The sequence below is a fragment of the Falco naumanni genome, chromosome 3 (genome assembly GCF_017639655.2).
Source record: "Falco naumanni isolate bFalNau1 chromosome 3, bFalNau1.pat, whole genome shotgun sequence".
Lineage (NCBI taxonomy): Eukaryota > Metazoa > Chordata > Aves > Falconiformes > Falconidae > Falco > Falco naumanni.
Genome location: NC_054056.1, coordinates 17,409,927 through 17,430,647, shown reverse-complemented (window position 1 = coordinate 17,430,647; position 20,721 = coordinate 17,409,927). Strand labels below are relative to the sequence as shown.

Sequence of the window (20,721 nt, the reverse complement as noted above, 5' to 3'; positions counted from 1 at the left end):
GCTGTCCAAAGAGGGAGAACAAGGAGGTGCAGACACCGTAAACGGTGGGAAGCAAATTAGATGGTTAAAAATTCTTTTACGCTTCAATCATTTGGCATGTTAGTGTTGAAACGCGGGTGGTATGTCATATTAAAATACATTCTTCTTAACCTGCCAACATCCCTTTAACTTAACAGAACTGTACCTGTTAACTGGATTACCACAGTGCCCAGAGGCTTTGCATTACCCCACAGTAAAAAGTCAATCTAATGCGTGCAGAAAGACATACAGGTAAGAATTGAAACAGGCAAAGGAGGAAGGGAACAAGCAACAGCAACAAAGGTTAGCATAGATACACTCAAGGGTCAATACAGATGGAAAAAGAGTATCCTGAATCCAGGGCTGAGAACAAATCTGGAGCTCTCTGTGGGCATCTGTGCGTACACAATGCCCCTGTTTGAGGGTGGGAACAAAAGGCCAGACCATCTTCACAGCAGAAAACACAGCAGCAGCTCAAATATTCCTCAGCAGATCTCAAATCAACTGCTTCTGGGGAGCTGAGCCACAAAACTGGGGAGCTACGGTGTGTACACTGCAGCCTGTGAGCCAAGTATGGGAAGAAGTTTCTTTGAAGAGCAGTGTATGAACAAGATAGAAGGAGCAGGTTTCTGCCATGGATAGCAGCGCAGAGCTCCCAGCCTACACAAACAAGCAAATACTCGGTGTATATTGTGCAGTGAAATACATCGGCCTACACCAGCTTGATTTGGCCCATCACTGTGAGGGAAGCGGAGACAATCTGTGGTCTCTGCAGTTGGCACCAGGAGCTGAACTTTGGCAATTAAATGGTGACCACCTTGTGTCACCTGCACTCTTAATGGTGTAGAATCTATTTATGCATCCTACAACAGGCGCTATCAATATTGCATCAAGCCAAACAGGCCCTTTCTGATAATCATGGGTCCCAGACTCAGTCCCTACAGGATTGTTTGTAGCACGGCTCCAGGTCTGCACGGCTGGAGCCTGCATCTGCTCCCTGGTCTCCTCCCCGGCAGGCTGACTGTAAGCACAGCTGATGTACCACTGACTCCAGCAGCACTTGCTAGCGGAGGCGCCAGCCAGCAGACAGCACAGCTTTACCATCAATCTGACCCACCGCTATGGCAAGAGCAGCAATTCCTGAGGAATACAAAGTCACCCCATTTATAGATCAGGCTCATATCAGGCTGCCAGCTGTAATCAGGCAATTTGTTGATGGTGTTTGGTATGGACAGCTTCTGAGAAAGACTCTTCTTACAGAGGGCAAGTGTCTATTTGTTCTGCCTGATACAGTTATTTCAGTTTTAAGGTGTGCTGGAATCCAGAGATAAAAAAGACCATTAAAACACTCCCATCTTTCTAGTCAGAACACCTCAAAAGGAATTTTGAGAGAGTGGATGTGATCACACCCACTTCAACCATTTGCAGTCCTCCTATTACTGCTTTTGCCTCACTGTGCTGTCAGGCAACGCCCAGCACCGATCAAGCCCAGTGCTAGCACCTGTACAGATGTCACCAAGATCATCACCCACCCTCCGGAAAAACCTCCCATCTGGAACGTGAGATGGGGACGAATGCAGAAGATCTGGAAATCCCACAGAAATGAGGCAGTGCTTTCCATCAGCTCATTGCCTCGCTTCACCTTTCATTAAGCATGACAGCGTGCTGGGCTATAATGTTCTTTAAACGAAGGTTGCCCAGCTCAGCACAAAGGTCTGCCTGGGAGCCAGAGAGCTGTAACGCAGCCCGGCACACTCTGCAGGTCCTTTTGCTTCCCAGCATTTTCCCCTGCCAATCCAAGGTGCCCGCACTAGCACAGACAAACCTAAAACCCGAGCTGCACATTAGGGGTCTAGATTCAACTTCAGCTGCGGGCTCCATGTTTTTTGGCTCCCCTCACAAAAACCTTAATTAGTATAGCAATCTATTAGCACTGTGCTCTCAAAAAAACACTGACAAATATTAATCTGCTTCTTACAAAAAAAGAAGAAGAAAAAAAGTAAAGTTCTCAATCTTAAAATAACATGGAAGAAGTCAGGCTGAACACACCTGGAGTGCCTATCCCTCCATACCACAGTTCCTGGGATGCAAGCAGGGATCCCTCCACAGTCCCTTCACATTGCACCACCATGCTCCCTCCACAGCACTAACTTCAATCCCCAGGCTGTTTCTTCTTTAAAATGGTATAATACAGGCCCTTTAGGTAAAATCCATCTTTATAAATCACACCCACTACTCTGTAATTCCCCCCCATGAAAGTTGCATTTCAGCATGCTGCATGGAAGAATTAGCTTAGAATTTGGGCTCTGCTCCCTACAGCACAGCAGGCACAAACACATGCATGTGAAAACCAGAGAGCATTTGATATCAATTGCTCTTGCTGGCAAGGGGGACATGCAAATACCTCCTCTTCCTTCACCCCCCTTTCGCTTCGCATTTCTGGCAGCGTTTGCCCATAAGAAGTGCCAATGCCCCACAGATCTTGGAGACAGCCTGGCAAACTCAACCCAGACTTCGAGGGACACTCCAAATCGTTCTGGGAAGCCCAGTCTCTGTGGGAGCTTTGGCCCTTATTGGGAACCTACACCATCTGCTTGCAGAGGCACAGGGGGAAAACACAGGGCCACCTGGGCACAAAACCTGCCCTCTGGACACAAAAGATAAGCCACTATGGCTCTTCCACCCCACAGAAGTACTGAGTGGGCAGTTTCCTCTGCTCCCAGAAGATATCCCATTAACTGAAGGGAAAGAAGGGCTCTCTACTCCCACAGAACAACAGCACAGTGCAAAAATACAGATTGCACAGGCAATCCAGGCATCCTCCCAGAACAGCACTGTTGCTCTGTCTCCTTAAATGGCAGAACAGCCATCTCCAAACGGGCCTGGCAAACTGGTGCCTGCTTCCCTTAACCAACCTCCCTTACTGAAAGCAGGCTGCCTGTTACTGCCCCTCCAGAGACAGCCCTGCCTGATGCATGCTGCTCAGCCACCAAGATGTCCCTCGGAAAGCACACGCACCAATGTCAACTAGGAGACACACAGGCAACAAGATGTTAAAATAATAATTTAGTTCTTACACAAGGGACTGCAGCTAGAGTTGCTGGGAAAGGCAGACAGTGGCAGAGTTGTTGGAAACCCTGTTTTATTTAGCCAACAACCTTCCCCAGCTCATCTGTTTCATGGGGAGCCCTAAAGGCTGAAATCTCTACACTCTGCAGAGTGGGTGGGTGGTCACAGCATTGCCCACAAATACTAAACAGCAAAACCCTAACCACTTCATTCCAGATGGGAAGCATAATTCCTTTAGCAAAGCAGTCCAACCCGGAATGGCATTTACAGAACCAAACACTACTTAGTCACTTCAAACCTAGTACCATCAACCCCTTAATGCCAGAACAGTGCTGCTGTGTCCTGGCATTGATATGTCAGGATTTCAAAGGCTAATTTTCCCGCAGTCCCTGCCCCTTAGTGTCTGAAGACGAATTAGTCTGCACTGCAACTTCTGTTCCACGCTCAGCTCCATGCCAACAGGTGGAGCTTTCAACGATGCAGAACTCCAGACTTTCCAATACCGTGTGGCCAAAGAGACTACTTTGACCCATCAATTATCTTGCAGACAGATGTTTCCACCTCTCTCCTGCCACACAAGGAAGAGTCAGACCCACTACCCTCTCTCACACAGAGGCATACACACACAGAGTTTACCTGCTGCAGGCTTGCAAAGGCCGCTGTGCTGGATAAAAGGCACAGATAAAATGTTCAACCCAAAGGACACACAAACAAAGCTTCATTAGTGAGTCCTCCTCCCTTTAGCTTCATTTACATACAGCCTAGATTTCAAATACCTCAGAGTTTAGGCAGGTCAACAGGACCCCAAAGAAGGGTGGAGCAAAGCAAAATCAAAAAAGATTCAGGAAAGGACACACTGAAAGGAATGTCCTGACAATATGCTACACCATCCCTAGGAGGACCTCGCTCAGAGCGGGCAGACTCCTGGAGTAGAAGAAACAAGGAGAAAGGCAGCATCTCTCAGCCTGGTAGCCACGTGGCCAACTACTAGCTAACACACTCTCTAATATACTGTTTTCTAGCTGTGCTACAGTTTACTCCCTAAGAGAAGAGGGGGGTCTCCATCATCACCTTTGTCACTCCATCTCATCACTAAGGTAGAATCCTGACATTTAACTCAACTGCTCCACAGGCACTATGAGCCACCCAGAGTCGCTGCAGCCTTTCTACGTGTCAAATGTGCTCAGCATTTTCTCAGCAGGCTGGATTGCTTCAGCTGCAGACAGAAGAATATACCACCATCTCTGCTGAGAAGCCAGTGAAGCACCCAAGATGCCTGATCACTGTTCTTATGGCTCACAACTTTCCTGATTATATAGCTCTGTCCCCACAAAGGCCCAGGAAAATGGGGGAAGGTTTGCCCCAGGATCCTAAACTACCAAATATTAGTCTGCTGACAGTTTGGTTCTACACTGCTGGAGACTGGTCTCTACAAACTAGAAGTAAACATGCTTACAGAGTTGGCAGAATCATCCCTATCACTTTAGGCATGAACTGGCACCTACGTATCAGGAATGGGATGATGAAAACAGAAGAAATTTCTCAGCAAAGGAGATGCCCCAGCAAAGCAAGGTGCTTTCATGCATGTGTGTTATAATAGAAGGGTACAATTTATGGACTGTGTTTTCCATGAGGCTCTTGGCTACACAGTCTTGCCAGCTATAGCATCAGAGCCCTGCCAAGTTCAGTTGTTTGTGAACATCTGCCCAACCCCACACACTGTTTCCATATCTTGTCGTCCCTCCCCCCTCTGCCACCCGCTCAACCCCAGCAGCTGGAGTCTGACAGTCTTTCCAGGAAGCCCAAATCGAAGTAGCAGACTCACCACAGACTCCCTGCTGGCCACGCCGAAGGTAGCTTTCTGACGCCTGCTGGCGATGTAGGCAGAATTTTCCTGCAGTTTCTCCAGGAGCTGCCGGATGGGCTTGCAGTAGTTGGCAACTTTGCATTCCTTCAGGAAAGATTTTAACTGGAAGAAGGAAAAGGAGAGGAAGAATGAAAGCAACGTAATAGTTTCCATAAACAGATCCCATCAGCAAAAAAACAATTCCCACCCCCGGTGACAGACAGCATGGGGTGCCTTTTCCCTTCCATGCATACCATACCCCAATGTATCACCCATACTCAGCCCTGGGTGTCCTGACACCCTGGGCTGAGAGGATGCAAAGCGTTGCAGTGACAGGTCAGATGTTTGTATGCAATCCAGCACAGAGGCCTTGCTCAAAACCAGCTCTTTGCACCCTTTAACACTACTTCTTTCTGAAAAAAACGTATCGATGGAGTTCAAGCAGCCAGCAGGAAAAAAAACTATGCTCTCTGGGGCCTCAGCTGCTAGCTGCTGTTGGTAGTTTCCTGCTCAGCCAGACAGTAAGAGGGACTGTGGACCAGATGCACAGAGAACAGGAACAGGGGATACCTGTGCATGCTAGTTGGCCAAAAGCACAGAGAAGAGGAGATCAGAATGGGGGAAGGTGTCTGTGTGTTAAAGACTATATTAACACCAGTCTATATTGGAATGGGAATATCAGATAGGCTGTGGATGAGACTCATGGCTAGGATTGAAGGCAGAGTTTGAGGAGAGACTTAAAATCGGGGTGGAAGTGTCTGTGGACTGGAGTCAGCGTCTTTGGCATAGCTCAGTGGGAAAACTTGGTGCTGGTACAGCAACAGGGCTGTGGGTCAGGACAAATGGCCATCTGCAGTCTCACATGGGGTGAAGTTTACTTAATGTCTGACTTTACCAACCTAGCTCCAACTGGCACCACTCATTTTTCAAGAGTGCAAACCCACACAGCCACCACACAAAAATTTACAAAATAACCCTCTCTGTGGGCAACTTGTGCAGCATGTGCCTAGAGAATTCTTTCCTTTAGACCCAAGGCCTTATGTGTAACCCTCAGAACAAGGGCCAGTCTGCACAGAAACTACAAACCCTACTGCTGTCTGAAAGGGCAAGGACCATCCTACTCGCAGAGAATCTGTTCCTGCCCTCCCTCTGAACCCAAAGCACACTTCACTACTCTCAGACAATGAGGCTTCATTGCAAACGCGGTACGTTCTTGTGTTGTTTTCTTTTTATATCTCAGTAGCCTTATCCACAAGCAAACGTCTTTTCTCCCTGCCAAAAAAGATTTTCCTTTTCCCTCCCGATAAAAACTGTCCTCCGACACCACAGCACTGTTCTAACACCTCCAAACTAAAAGCTGAGGCAGCAGTGGATGCTCTTGATGACAGAAAGAGAGATGGGGGTGTCCAGATTGACTCATGGCTTGAATTCCAGTTTACTACACTATCTGCTAACACTTTTCACCAGCTCCAGTACAAGCCTCTGGAGTGCTGTCCAAATTCTGCAGGCCAAGCTCTTTACTCAGGCCATGTATATGTACACACCAACGCTACACAGACACTCGATTCAGAGAAAGAGATCCAACAAGGCAAAAAAGAATGGTTAACCACAATGGAACCTCCATCTCAGCTGGGACCTGCAGATGCTATCATAGTAGAGATAAAGGGTTTCCAGTCAGCAAATACAGTACTGCCTTCTCTGCTTATGGCTTCAAATGTTCTGCCTCAAAAGACACAGTTGGGGGAAGGAAAAAGATGTCTCCCTCCTGTCAAGCCTACATGTTGGCTTGATCTTACATGCCAAGAGGATAGGTATTAAATGTTAATCAAGAGGTGACAGCCAGTTACACCTAGGCCCTCTCTTGTGAGGACACTGCTCTCCTGATGGGTATATTGTTGCAGGATCTGCTGTCTGCTATACACATGGAGAATTACCTAGCAGCAGAGGCTTCTCTTGTCCCTTTATCCCCAGCACACACCCACCTGCCATCATACATTGACCTCAGAAAAATGGGAGTTAAAATGAACACCTTCCCCCATTTCCAGAAAGCATACAGCCAATCAAACAAGTACAAAGAAACCTTTAGCAAAACTATACTTCTGCTGGTGAAGCCTGTCTCTACCCTCACCCCGCTCTTTCTAAAATATTTATTTTTTTATAGGTGCTGCATATTTATCTCCGCTGAGAGATGCATTTGTCATTCGATTTATCTCACTTGATCCCCACAGCTGCAGCCCCAGATCCATTTCATCCGCTGCCACATACATTATCATTTTTCTTTTGTTGCAGAAGTGTCACCAGAAATCCTGCAAAATCTCAGGCTCTATCTGTGCAGTTTGGTGTTGTGTGTTTGCTCTCACAGCCGTATGCGTAATATCTTCTTTCCCCCTCCTCTCTCCTACCCCTGCAATCCCTCACAGTCCCACCACTATCTGCCACAGATATTAACGAAACGTAATGAGATCTCACTCCTGTGTTACGAGGCAGGGAACACAACCAAGAAGGTAAAAGGAGATAGAGAGGAGAGAGAGAGAGAGAGAGAGAGAGAGAGAAAGGGACACTGTATATGCCTTTTTCCACTCTGCCAAATACAACAATCATCTCTTTCCAGAATAAAAGCAATCAGAACACACGCATGTATGTGTGTACGCGTATATGTCATTAACATCTCACATCAGTTCCTAGCTAAGCAGCTCTGTGATTAGCGGGATTGATTCTGTCGAACTGCCAGCCTTAAACACCCATGGTTTAGACCAGCAGAGACCACAGCAAAACCCAACTCCTCTTACTGTAAATGACGCAGGGAACTATAAATGATCTGAAGCAGCTGGGTATGTGTGTTGCAGGGAACACAAATCAAGCCAAATCCCCCACTCACAAAAAGCAGAGGGAATATTCAACTCAGGACAGAGAACAAGCAGCAGTAGGAGTGGCTGCTGGCAAGGCAAATGGCACCTCCTGCCCTTCTATCTAGCTGCAAGTCATCCTAGATCATGCCGTCCCCTGCCTCCACCCAGAAGTACCTACCTCTTATCGACGCCTGCTGTTCTGCCCTTTAACCTGCCACCTCTGCTCTGTGATACCTCTGTCAGGGCTTTAAAGGAGGGAAGAGGCAGTCTCTTCCAAGTATCCACACAGGCTCTGCACTCTGAGCTCCTTACCAGCCTATGGACACAGCGACCACCATGGGGTCACCCCAGAGGCTGGGCAGAACAGAAGACTGAGAACTGTCTCCTGGCCCTACTGGCTCTCCCTCCCTTTGACCTGCCGGGGTGCTTCCTGCCTTCCAGGCAAGGAGGGTTTAGAGTTCAGTTTGAAGGCAGTTCACCCTAGCTTCTCCCAAAGCCGCTGACCAGAAGATGAGGAATGTAACCCTCGCCAGCTGGAACACAGCCCCTGCGACACGGCACTGGGAGAAGCGTGAGCTCATCGGGGAGGAAGAATCGGGACAGATGGATTTTTGCAGTTAACTGGAACCATTCCAGGAGCAAAGCCTCCCCCCTCCACACTTTCCCGAAGACTGTGAGATTTTGGGAAGCTAACCTCAGCACCCCAGCCCAGCAGACGACGCCACAAGGCTGTGGTTAGTGGCAGCCAAATAGGAATCTGATAGCATTAATTCTCTGCAGAAATACAGGCTGGTCCCAGGGTGTGTTTGGGAGCCACAGGGCGCTTGGTGCCAGAGGGCCGTCAGCCGTTTTTCATTCCAGCTAGAACATCGGCTCCGACAGCTTCGATGCTCTCAACAGCTGCTGGCTGAGAGGAAAGGGCCTTGTTCTCTGCCAATAAGTGAGAAGCACGCAAAGCGAGAGCAAGCACAGGAGTTGCTCTCCTAGCACAGAGAGTGCCTGTCAGCTCACATTAGCCAAAGCAACCTACTGCCAGCTAGGCAATGGCCTGTGCCAGGCTGCAGGGACCCAGCCAAGAGTCATGCACCTGACAGATGCCAGCCTATTACATACAGCAGAAACAAGGAGATCTGCCTCCCAAGCAGTCTGTGGGTCCCAGCTGAGACATTGCTCCCACGTCAACACCAGAGGCACACCAGAGGCATCGTAGCCACAAGGCATGCAGACACCAGGTCTCACAGCAGACAGCAAAGTAGAGGTTCATGTCCCCATGGAGGATACAACATTAGTCCTCTGCCAATCTTGGATGACACCTGCCATGTGAGTTAAAAATAGACAGGACTAGGAGGAAGGGAGGGAACAAGTTCCAGCATGTTGGTACTGAGCAATCTTACTGTTCAAAGCAGAGAGGTCACTATTCATGCAAAACCGAAGGCACCCAGCTAGCGAGGTATTAAGGAAGTATTATGCACAATATCCCCAGGTGCACAGGGCTATCAGGAAGTTTTATTGCGGACAACAGAGTATGTAAACATGAAGCAGCTAGGAAGAACACCCTGCACTGGGGAACGCCAAAAGGAGAGTCAAAGGAGACTTACTCCGCAGCACTGCTGTCAGGTGCAGCAAGGAGGAGGGATGGAGATAAGCACTGTACCGTCCCGGGAGAAGTGCCCCAGCTGGGAGATGCGCCAAGGGAGGGAAGGTTGCCATCTTGTGGAGAGCACGTGAGGGAGGCCGCGAGGCAAGGCGAAACGTGAGCTCACAGAGCACAGGTACCGCTCTGAGACGATACACCAGTCTGGACAACTCTGAACTGCCGAGACCTCACCTCCATTCGCTAGTCAAAACCACGTCTCTACAGCAGTTACGCAGCCCTCTTTTCCACTTCGGCTCCCAAGACAGCAGCTAATCCCACAGGCACTTTCAATCACCTTCAGCCTCCCACTTAGATACAATGCCTCTCTTCCTCCCCATGAATTCCCCAAAATGCAAAGAAAAACTACAATTAAGAAGAAGTAAACAGCTCTCCCCTCACATTATGAGGGCCATCTTGACTACTTTAACTAGCAGCTTCAACACCTTTATCGTGCTCTGTGCACATTCACAGTGTGACAAAGAAGTGTTTAACGCCTTACCTGAATGACAGTGGGGAGAACCAGCTCTGGGAATCCAATGCTGTAGGCTTGGCAATGGAAATACTCAAGCATCAGGTCATAAAGCTGTTCAATTAGTCCATCCTGGGCAGGGGAAGCAGAAATAGAGGTATCAGATAGGAACTAAACCCTGCAGCACCCAGGCTGGGAAACCAGTCTTCAGTCTTACGGGACAGGAACTCGAAGGAAATCCCTAGGGCAGCTATTGTTTACGGAGAAGCTGTGCGCTGTTGGCCACTGAGGTTCCACTTACTCGGAAGGCCTTCTCCTGCAGGTTGGCACTGGAAAGCTTCAAGATCACTGCGAAGTTTATAGGCTTAGCGCTTATACGCCCCGGCTTCTTGTTGAAATCCACTTGTTGGAAAATCTACAACAGAAAAAACTGAGCGTAAAGATGATCACACCATAAAACAAAATAGATCCCAAATGACTCAGCTAAGATCACACAGTTGGTGGCAGTGCTGAGAAAACAATCCAGAAATCCCGATTCCTCCTTGCCTGTTCTGGTTACTGTCCCACAGCTTTCCTAAATACTCTAGCTAAGGATAGTTAGGGAGCAAACACCAACCACACTTGAAGTTTTAGAGACCTGAGTGCAAAAGGTTCCACAGAAGTGTGAGGTAAAAGGAAACCAACACAACCAACAGCACAAGAAACTAGAGGTTTGTTCCTCAGACCCATGCTTCTAATGGTCAGAAGGATACTACTACAAAGCTTGATTGTATTTTGGAGCTGTCCCTTAAGGTGAGAAGCTTTACAACTGCAAGACTAAATGTTGCTTACACCAAATCCATTACTCTTATTGTCACTGAAATGATTGTCCCAGGAAGCAGAGAGACCAATAAGCCCTTTTCACAAAACACCCCTTGCCAAGCAAGGTTTCTATTCTAGCACATTTCCCATTGGCATTCCTTGTAACTATTATAACTGAACGGCCTTTGAAAAAGTGTGTATTATTCTCCATGGACACATTTCATTTTATAGCAAGGAACATGGAGGAAAACCAGTCCCTTCCCAAAGTTTGAGAGCAGACCATGCACCCTACTCATCAAAATGATGAGGACACACAAGCTCTAGGGTACAGTTGGATGCCCAGTAGACTAGTATGTAACGTCAAAAGGCAGACCTGCACCTTTGCTTTTGTGTTTTTCCAGAGCTTGTTTAATGATGATGGCTGGGGAGAGAAGTATTTCTGAAAGGGAAGGCATGAAGCTTACACAGTAGAAAGAAAAAGGAAAGTAAGTTCACATGTGTGTGTATGACCGGCTCTCCAGGGTGGCATCTCAAGTTTGGTTTTAGTTAAGAGCCATTATTGCCTTAAAACGTAACAAACTAATCACAACCAAGAACTATGAAAGCCTTTTCCTCACTCCCTTCTTTTTGGGAGGAGTTTCCCAACTTCACTAGGGAAGGGTAACATGAATCAACTTCCATTCTCCACTTCCCTCCAAGGCTACATTTGGTGCACAGGAAGCCTATCTTCAGCTGACATCAGCTAGAGCCAGAATCTGCCTTGGTCCTTACTGCTCTGGGCAGACATCGGGGCACACTGTCACAGCAAGCCTGTGCACTGTGCTGCTTTTCCTCTGAAGCTGTGATACTGAAAAGAGCAAAAGGTTTTTTAAATGATCAGCATTTCAAATATGCCCTTTCCCAGCCTGATCGGGGCAGATCTCAGGAGAAAGATGGCAATAACTGTAAAACGCATCTGATCCGGGACAGTCCCCGAGACCCCCATCAGGGGATAACAAGTGGCAATCAAGGGAGATGTTCACCAGCACTAGGATCTCGTTTTAAAAAAAAATCTACAAGAGCCAACAATTGGTAATAATTTGCATATCTGATGACAACCACTGATGGGGGCTGATGAGGAGCATATCCTGCCCACCCATACTTTTGAGCATCTCAAAAGCAGCCTGCAGTTCTTCTCCCTATCCCCAGTGCTTTTAAACAGCACTCCTGAGTGGGAAACAATTTCTATTCCCCTCTATGCAGCAGCAACACATTCATGATCAGACCCCAACCAGCCCAACATGGGGATGCAGCACGCTGATTGCTCAGAGGGTGCAGTGAGAAGGAAAGGGAGGGTGTTCAGGTCACATAGATGCCCCCAGGCCAGAAAAGCATAGAGACGACTATTGATTTTTTTACATTTTATTTGTCAATCCAGGTTATTTGGAAGGGAGGGACAAGCGTGGTGGCTTGTGAAAACAAAGAACCCTAGCCTAGGGAATCGATGCTATAAACCTCGTTATGCGCGGTTATTTCTTTGGCCAAAACAGTAGTATTGATCCCTGAGGTCAGACACATTAAAGCAAAAGGCATCAGGCTCTGTGGGATCCTAACGTGCCGCTAGGCAAGCAGGGAAATGCAACCAGAGGTTCTGAAAGTCTCCCAGGAGGTGCTAGTGAGTTGGTCAGGACATGTGGGAAGGGGGGAAAATGTGGTTCCCATCTCAAGACTGTGCAGAATAGATCAGCTAACAGCTAGACTGAAGAAGAGGATGACTGATGTCTGGGAATCCTGTGGCAGGGTAGAAAGACAATAATGAAGGACTAGAGGGCCAGAAAATATCAGAAACCAACAATCTGGCTTAAGTGATAACCACTAGCAGACAGAGGAAAGGATGGGTCAACACAGGCAGGAAGGAGAAAGGAGATTTTTGGAAATCTCAAGCTCACAGACTTCCACGTGGCTAGTCAGAAGGGTGCTCAGATATACAGTTTGTACTGCCAGAGCGCAAACCAGAAAGCCAGCTCTGCACCCAGAACTTTCCCACTTTCCCACCCCCCCAATTCCTTTCTCAGGCTCTAGCAAAAGTCTCCTGGCAACTGCTTTGATCACCCCAAAGCTGGCTGCCCCAGGCCAGCTCGCAGCAGGGATACACACAGCGCTTTGCTGGGCCTGCCTGCAGGTCTGTCAGTCACCCTCCCACTTAGCTGAGGGAGGGAAGGGCTAAGAGAGTCTAGTTAAGCCGCTCAGGCAGTCTGATTACTGTCAAGTTCAGACAAGCTGTCCAACTTTCTGCAGAGGCTGGCTTGAAGCACTTGGTCACAAAACTGTTAAGGTCAGAAGGGACCTCTAGAAGTCATCTAGGAGGGTCAACTAGCACAGGTTGCTCAGGGCCATGTCCAGTCAGATTTTGAGTATCTCCAAGGACAGACACTCCATTATTTATCTAGGCAACCTGCTCCAGCCTCACTATATAAAACTGTTAGGATTTTTTTGTGTGTGTGTTTTTGTTTGGGGTTGGTTTTTTTTTTTTCATTCAATGCTTAAGTGAGACCTTCTGTATTTCTTTTCCTGTGTATTGCCTAACTGCCATTGAGAAAAAAAATCTGGCTTCAACTTCTTTACTCACAGAATGACTGAAGTTGAAACCTCTGGAGGTCATCTTGTCCAACCCAGACAACAGGGCCACCTAAAGCCAGGTGCCCAGGACCATGTCCAGATTGCTTTTGAGTATCTTCAAGAATGGAGACTCCACAATCTTTCTGGGCAAACCATGCCAGTGCTCAGTGACACTCACAGTTTAAAAAAAACAAAAAACAAAAAACAAAACAACAAAAAAAACCCCCAAGTGTTTCCTGATGTCCAGACAGACCCTCCTATGTGTGTTTGTGCCCACAGCATCCTGTCCTGTCACTGGACACCATTTAAAACTGCCTGGCTCTGTCTTCTGTGCACGCTCCTTTCAGGTATGTTATACACATTAATAAGAACCTGAACCTTCTCTTCTTGAGGTTAAACAGTCCCAGCTCTCACTGCCTCTCCTCACATGACAGATGCTCTAATCCCTTCATCTCGATGGCTCTTCACTAGACTCACTCCAGTACATCCATGTCTCTCTTGCCCTACAGAGCCCTGAATTAGACAAAGCACTCCAGCTGTTGTCTCACTAGTGCTCAGCAGCAGGGAAAGACCGTAGTCAAACTGCTGGCAAAGCTCTGTCCAACGCAGCCCAGCATGCCATTGGCCTTCTTGACTACAATGCCACATCCCTGGCCCTTAGTCAACTTGTTGTCCATGTCCTTTTCTGCAAAGCTGCTTTCCTGACAGTCAGCCCCCAGGATGTCGTGGGGTTACTCTTCCGCAGGTGCAGGATGTTGCACTTCACTCTATTGAGCTACATAAGGTTTCCACCCTCCTGTTTCTCCAACCTGTCAAGGTCCCTCTGAACTGCAGAACACTTATCTGGTGTATCAACAGCTCCTCTCAGCTTCATACCATCTGCGAGCTTGCTGATGGTGCCACTCTACCCTGCTATTCAAACCATTAATGAATATGATAACCAGTATCAGCCTCAATATTGATCCCGAGGGTGCATCATTAGTGGCTAGCCTCTAGCTAGATTTCATGCCACTGATCGCAGCACGAGCCTGGAAGTTCAGCCAGCTGTCAATATACCTCACAGTCTGCTTATCTAGTCTGCAATTCATCAACCTGTCTGTGAGGAAGTTATGGGAGTTGGTATCCAAGACCTTGATAAAGAGAAGATAAACAACATCCACTGCTCTCCCCTCATCCACGGAGCCAATCACCTCACCGTAGAAGTCTATTAGATTGGTCAGGCATGATTTCACTCAAACAACCCCTGGTACCTGCAGGGCTGTGATCCAGAATTTAAGAGCTGCAATATTGCGGTGGAGGGAAGAGAATGAGGAAAAGGAAAGAATACACTTTCAGTTGGTGCAGTGGTTCAGCTTAGTCTGTCTAAAATTCCAGTTTTTCCTCTCTGTGCAAAGGAGGTAAAGAGTCCATGTCTTGTAGAAAACTAATTTCAGATCTGTCTGTGCTTAAACGTATGACAATGTCCAGCATTACCAATTCTCCAACTACAATCTTGGCATCAGCCAATTTCCTCCAACATGATCTGCTGCCAGTTCCCATATATGTTGCACTTCAAGCCCCTGGGGACTTTCTCTGAAGCAAGCTACACACCTAGAACAAGACTCAAGCCATTTAAGTGTCAAAAGTGAAAAACTCATGCCCTCCTAAGCATCAGGGTTAACCTGCTCTCCCATCCCTCCATAGATGAAGCCAATTTTAAATTGGCATGCGAAGTCTGCCTGTGGGAAGACTTCCACCTTGTTTATCCACACCTGCCTTCCAGCAGATAAGCCACCAATTTTCCTGCTGCAGAAACTAGTGTCAGTCACACAATAATTGAAGTGATTTAAAAAAAAAAAAAAAGCCTGGGATCTCCTAGGACCTTCAAGGGGAATAACACCACAAAAATAAAAGCCTGTCTGCTTCACACTCTCTCCCAAACTGCCACCTCCTATCCAAGACTTAATTTTAGCAAGCTCCACCCTGGAAAGCAGAGAGGAGAGCACTGGATGCCCATGCTGGAGAGCATCAGCCCTTGTCAAGAAGCATCAGGCAGCCAGCTCTCATTTCTATGGGTAGGGGCTTGGGGAATTCCTGTGACTATGGGAATTGCACAAACATTCAATCTGGCATCTCTTGAAAGCACAGCAGTGACAGGGCTGAGACAAGAGATAGCAAGGGTTAGGTTTCCTTGATGGAGAGACGGCAGGGAAACAGAGTTACAGTCCCTTCTTACACAAGAAACTTCACAGAATCTGCACTCTAAGGCCATGCAGCGCACTCTCCATAAAGTGCACAAAACACAGGGTCACAAACTCCACAGCCATTATTTTACTGCACTTGGATTCAGTTACAACAGTGACAAACAAGCACAGCCTTTCCTCCTTCCTAACAAATGGAGCGTACCTTACGCTGGGAAGGCTTCGATCCAGGCCTCAGATCTCAGTCATGCCCCTCAAGTCTACCCCTGCATAGTACCAACACACTGATCAGATCCCTCAATCACATGATGGTTTGGAGAGTGGGCTTAAAATGGATTTTTGTTTCATGACGTGGTGTGGCATGGAACTAGTATCTATTGACTAAGCCACAACCGAATTTCTGAGCTCATAGAAACAGGCTCATAGTTAAAGCACTATGGCTGGGCATTAGAATGCAGATTTTCCTCCCAGCATCACCACAGCCACCTTGGGACTTCGGGCAGGTCACTTCCCCTATGTGTGCTAAAGATTCCTACCACCTTATCTGCACAGCTGGAATACATCTGCCTAGAGACGGTTTGTGGAGACACTATGTGTTATAAGAGTGTTCAGATACCTGTGTAACAGAGAGGAGGGGGGAGCCAGAAAGAGATGGAAGTACACAGGGAACAGCCCTGACCACTCTTGGGAACTCCACAGGGTATAGGAGGGATCCCTTGCAAGAGACAGGCAGGAAGAAGGGAAAGGCTGACAGCTGCAAGGAGATTTGGGAGTTTAATATCATGCCAGTCACATTGGGTTATAGAAGTTAAAGCAAAATAGTTGTTTGAGTAATGTGGAAGAGTATGCAAGCAACATACATGCACACACTTACCCTGCCCCCACCTCTCCCTTGTCACCAACACCTGGACAAGCTAAGGAAAGTAGTGCCTCACAAACACACACAGCAGGATCGGATGTGGTCGGGGGCTGGTGGAAGCTCGGAGGAAGCTCAGTTTGCAGTGTAGTAACTTCTGGCTGGGGCCCGACACACCGATTAGAGCCGAGGTGTTGGGGCCAGAATGCAGGGAGAGGGAGGAAGGCCCTGAGGACAAAAAGGCTTGATCTCTCAGAGCGCTAAGAAGTAAAAAGCACCAAAAGAATCCTCACCCCAAGCTCCACTACCCCAGAGTGGAAATGCCTCTATCACTAAATCTGGTTGGCAGAATTTAAAAAAAAAAATATGCACGAACAAGGGGAAGGAAGCAGGCAAATAGCAAAGCCACACAGGTCAGGGCCAGGGAGCGGCAGCAGAGGCAGGAGATTTATACACATCACTGCCTTCCACAGCCTCAGAGGATGTGGCTTGCAAAGGACATTCACAGCAACACAAAACCACAAAAGCCTTTGCTTCAACAGAACTTGATTAGAAATGAGCCCAGCTGGCTCAGGTCATTTATTGCAGAAGTCTCCCTCCCTCCTCTTCAGTGTCCAGCCTCATACTGACCTACTAGGGCTTCCGCATTCCTCATCCTGCCTCACTCACGTCTTCAGTGCAATTTGGCTGTTCCATTTCTGTACTACCTTCTCACAAGAGCAAAGCTAGAAAGACCTATGTGGAGAGATGTCGGGTGTCTGAGATATAAGAAAGCTCGATGGTCTCTTAGCACCAGTATTTCACCAAACATACTGCATTTTGTCAGGCTGCATTCATGGAGATCTTCCTAAATAAATTCTTAATTCTTGAAAGGCTTTTTCCTTTCATTTCCCTTTATCTGCAGTTAGGAGAAACTCTTCCTTTTGCTAAGATATGAACACACCAGCAGGATCAACTAACACCACAGCCTGGGGAGTTACTGCAGTCAGCTGAGGCTCTGAATCTCTTCTTTGGCAAACCCTTTGCCTATTCCAGCTGCATTAGATAAACCACCTAGGTATGTATTTTTGCACACAGCTGATCTCAGATGCTCCCCAGCCATAGGCCAATAAAAGTTTAATCCTATTTGCTAACCAAACAGTACATTCTGGCTGATGTTCTCTGCCAGGAATTTTAGGAAGTAAGCGAACTAGGCAACCTTGGGATTTTAGTTAGTGAGTGTAGTAAGTGAGTGTGTTTATTAGGTAGTTGGCATCAGCCTTAGCTAGGTCCGCAGGAACCAACTAACCTCCAGGATAAATGGCAACACTGGGATGAAGGTCCTGGTGTTCTCAGACAGCAATGTAAGTGCACGGACACAGTGCATGCGCAGAGGGTAGAAACGAGCTGTTGGAACCAGCCTAAAAAGGAAAAAAAGAAAGGATGTTAGGGTAAGCTTACACAGGAACTGTACCTGCAGCCTTCAGGAACACTTGAGAGGCTTTCCTACTCTACAAAAGAAAGACAGCTTTAGTATCGTACAGCAAACTGTTTGATCTGCTGAAGCTATCCCATAGTTGGAAACAAAACTCACACATGTCAAAGCTGTAACACTAAGAGACAAATTCCTGCAACCAAAGCACTAGTTCTCCAGCTTCCACTGGGAGAAAGTGCTACAAGACAAGAGCTCTGCAGATGAAGTTTACCACTGATGCTGATTAGTTACGTTCAACACTTCCAGCATTTATCCTTCCAGCACAGGTAGGTATGGAAGAAAAAGTGGCAGGAACCAGCAGTAAAATGCCCATCTAAAGCAGCAAGTTCGACCAAGAAAAGGGCTCCCCCAGCATACCAGACAGACAACAAGAAGGAAAATGTTTCCCATTTCAGGCTACGTACCCTCTGTGTACTCACACAGTTCATGCTGTCACCTGAAGAGTGACCCTCTTCAACTGGAATGTCGCCAAGGCAGAAGAAGCTGGACTAGCAGTGATCAGCGTATCAGAAATGACAGAGTGGGAATGAGAATGACCTCCCACAGCTAAATCTGTTTAGCTCCCTCCAATCCAGAGGAGCACCTGAGCTATTCCTATCTCCTTCAGGGAGGCAACATGTACATTTGAACAGCCAGTAATCAGCACGGAGGGCAAGAGGCCAGACTTCTTGACCTGCACTTCAAACCATTACACACTCAGGTACTAAGAAAGAAGTAGAGCTGCCTCCCTTTGTAAGGCTGGAACTGAGAAGGGTCAGCTCCCCCCAGCACCACGTAAGCCAGTAGCAGAGGGCAGAATGAAGAGATATCCCTAGAAGACACCAGATCTCATTACTGTACCGCTCTAGAAACCACTCACTCTGAATGACTTGTACCTGAAGATGTGGATGCCTCCAGCATTAACAAGGGTTTTATTTTATTTAACAAAAAACTCCACAGTTCCCAGACAACAGGTTCAAGTCTGATAAATGAATGCCTCCCCTCCCCAAAGAGCTTGCTGAGCAATCCAGGAGAGCAAGGAAAAAAAAAAAAAAATGCTTGACCAGGCACCATAAATCACCTGCATCTCCCCCCCTCCAAATAGTGAAATAATTATCATTGGATCCATTATAGAAATAAATCTACTTTGCACCCCTGATCTGGCACCACTGGAGATGACGAAAGCCATTCTCAGGAATTAATTGATCGAGGAATAAACCTGTTAAGTGTATAGATTTACTGTAAACCAAGACCATTAATTTTAGAGTGCGCAGCGATGCAACAATCTGCTCAACTTCCCAATGGCTGGATGCACAGGGAATACAAAACACAGCTGGGTCCCAGCTCTGCTGAGGAAGGTCCAACTGCCTAGTCACTACAGGGTGCAGCCAGGGGGTTTAAACTGACTCACATTTCATCTCAGCAGAGCGCGCTCTCTAATGTCCTACCATCGCTGTCTCTTGGAATACCTGCTATATTTCTCACATGCATCCAGGGCATGGGCTGCGATGCAGAGAACAGCCTAAAGGCTTCTCAAGGCTTATTTTTACTTGCTGCAGCAACTTCAGTTATACTCCTGGGTGATCACAATCTTCCTCTGGCTAGAGAGGACAGAGAAAGCTTCTTCCAACATCAGCCTCTGCCCCACCAGGACAGGTCACCAAGGAAGTTGCTCAGGGACACAAAAGCCGTGCTTGCTTCTCCATAGAGGAGGCTGTACCTGCTTTCTCCCCTATATGTGCTGAGAGATCAGAAACCAAAACTTAACAGGCACCAAAAATCCTCCTTTAACTATAAGCCAAGGAGGAACCTCATTTTTATAGCTTAGACTGGAAGCAAGGTAGAAATCCAAGCAGACATGGTTAGAAAAACACTTTATGGGATGAGGGGAAAAGGGATACCAGAACAGGAGCTTCTGCAACAACCCTGCTGCAAAGAAAAACAACCATCAGCTAGGACAAATGCAAGTGCACAGATCCAAAGGATTAACTAATGGACTACAGAGGCAGAGAAAAGCAGGTGGAAATTTCCATGTTCTACTAACCCTGCAACACCTACAACACTGCCCCACTGGTCAAACTAACTGCAACCTTTCAGCTGTTTGTGAGAACAGCACCGCTCATTATTACATGGCAATTCCACGAGCATACTCAGCAATGAGGCTCCTCCCAGCATCACAGAAGTCAGAAACCATCAGTTCCAGCACTTCTCCATTTAGCAGTCTAACTTCCCTGGACCACATCTTGAACACAGGTGACTGCCAGACACAGATGGGGTCCATTCCTTAAATACTTATTATTCTAAATAGTTTCAATGCATTTTATATGCCAGAAAGCAAGAAGCAGCAGCAAGAAAATGAGGGAGCTAATGTTGATTTTAGCAGCCTTCTGCTAGTTTTCTTTAATCGCTTTTGAAATTCTGCCCTGGTCCTTGCTTAGAGCAAAAAGCCTGTGATGGATGGTGGTTTCTCCCCATCCCTCTCACCTAAGAGGCCAGCACGGCATAAGGAGCCGACAGACACCCTGCTCACTGCCCTTGCGCTGGAGCCAGGCGCCACCTCCCGGCACAAAAGGCACCGGGGGAGCCCACTCCGGCAGTACCACCCTCCAGATGCACCCCACAGCACACCACCACATCAAGAGCAGAAGTGAAAGGAGCTATTCCAGGTGTTACACAGCATCCTGCCCCACCACCTGGTCACATAGACACCCCTCTCAAAGCTGAGCAGCCCAGAGAAACAAAGAGAGAGGTTCAGCTCAGCAGTCAGGTACTAAGCAGCCCTCAAGCAGTTGTATACCCCTAAATGGGTCTTCCAGAAGTGCACAGAATGGTACACGAAGCCCTTGACCTGTAAGCTAGATTATTTTCTCCTCTCAACTCAAACACAAACAACCCGAGTTCTGCTCTAACACAGGGTTGCTACAGATGTATCTACACCAGGGATGT

At 47.5% G+C, this 20,721-nt stretch overlaps 1 protein-coding gene across 2 annotated transcripts in view; it reads right to left on the bottom strand.

Annotated features, from left to right (window-relative positions):
* The window catches only part of NOC2L (NOC2 like nucleolar associated transcriptional repressor), a 52,702-nt gene that overhangs the window by 17,698 nt on the left and 14,283 nt on the right, over positions 1–20,721 (bottom strand). For both annotated transcript variants that reach the window (XM_040587000.1, XM_040587001.1), the window contains 4 exons: positions 17,611–17,722; positions 10,189–10,302; positions 9,918–10,019; positions 4,913–5,056 (listed from right to left, as the gene is read on the bottom strand). In XM_040587000.1, the coding sequence (XP_040442934.1) occupies positions 4,913–5,056; positions 9,918–10,019; positions 10,189–10,302; positions 17,611–17,722 (472 nt within the window). The remainder of the gene's footprint in view (positions 1–4,912; positions 5,057–9,917; positions 10,020–10,188; positions 10,303–17,610; positions 17,723–20,721) is intronic.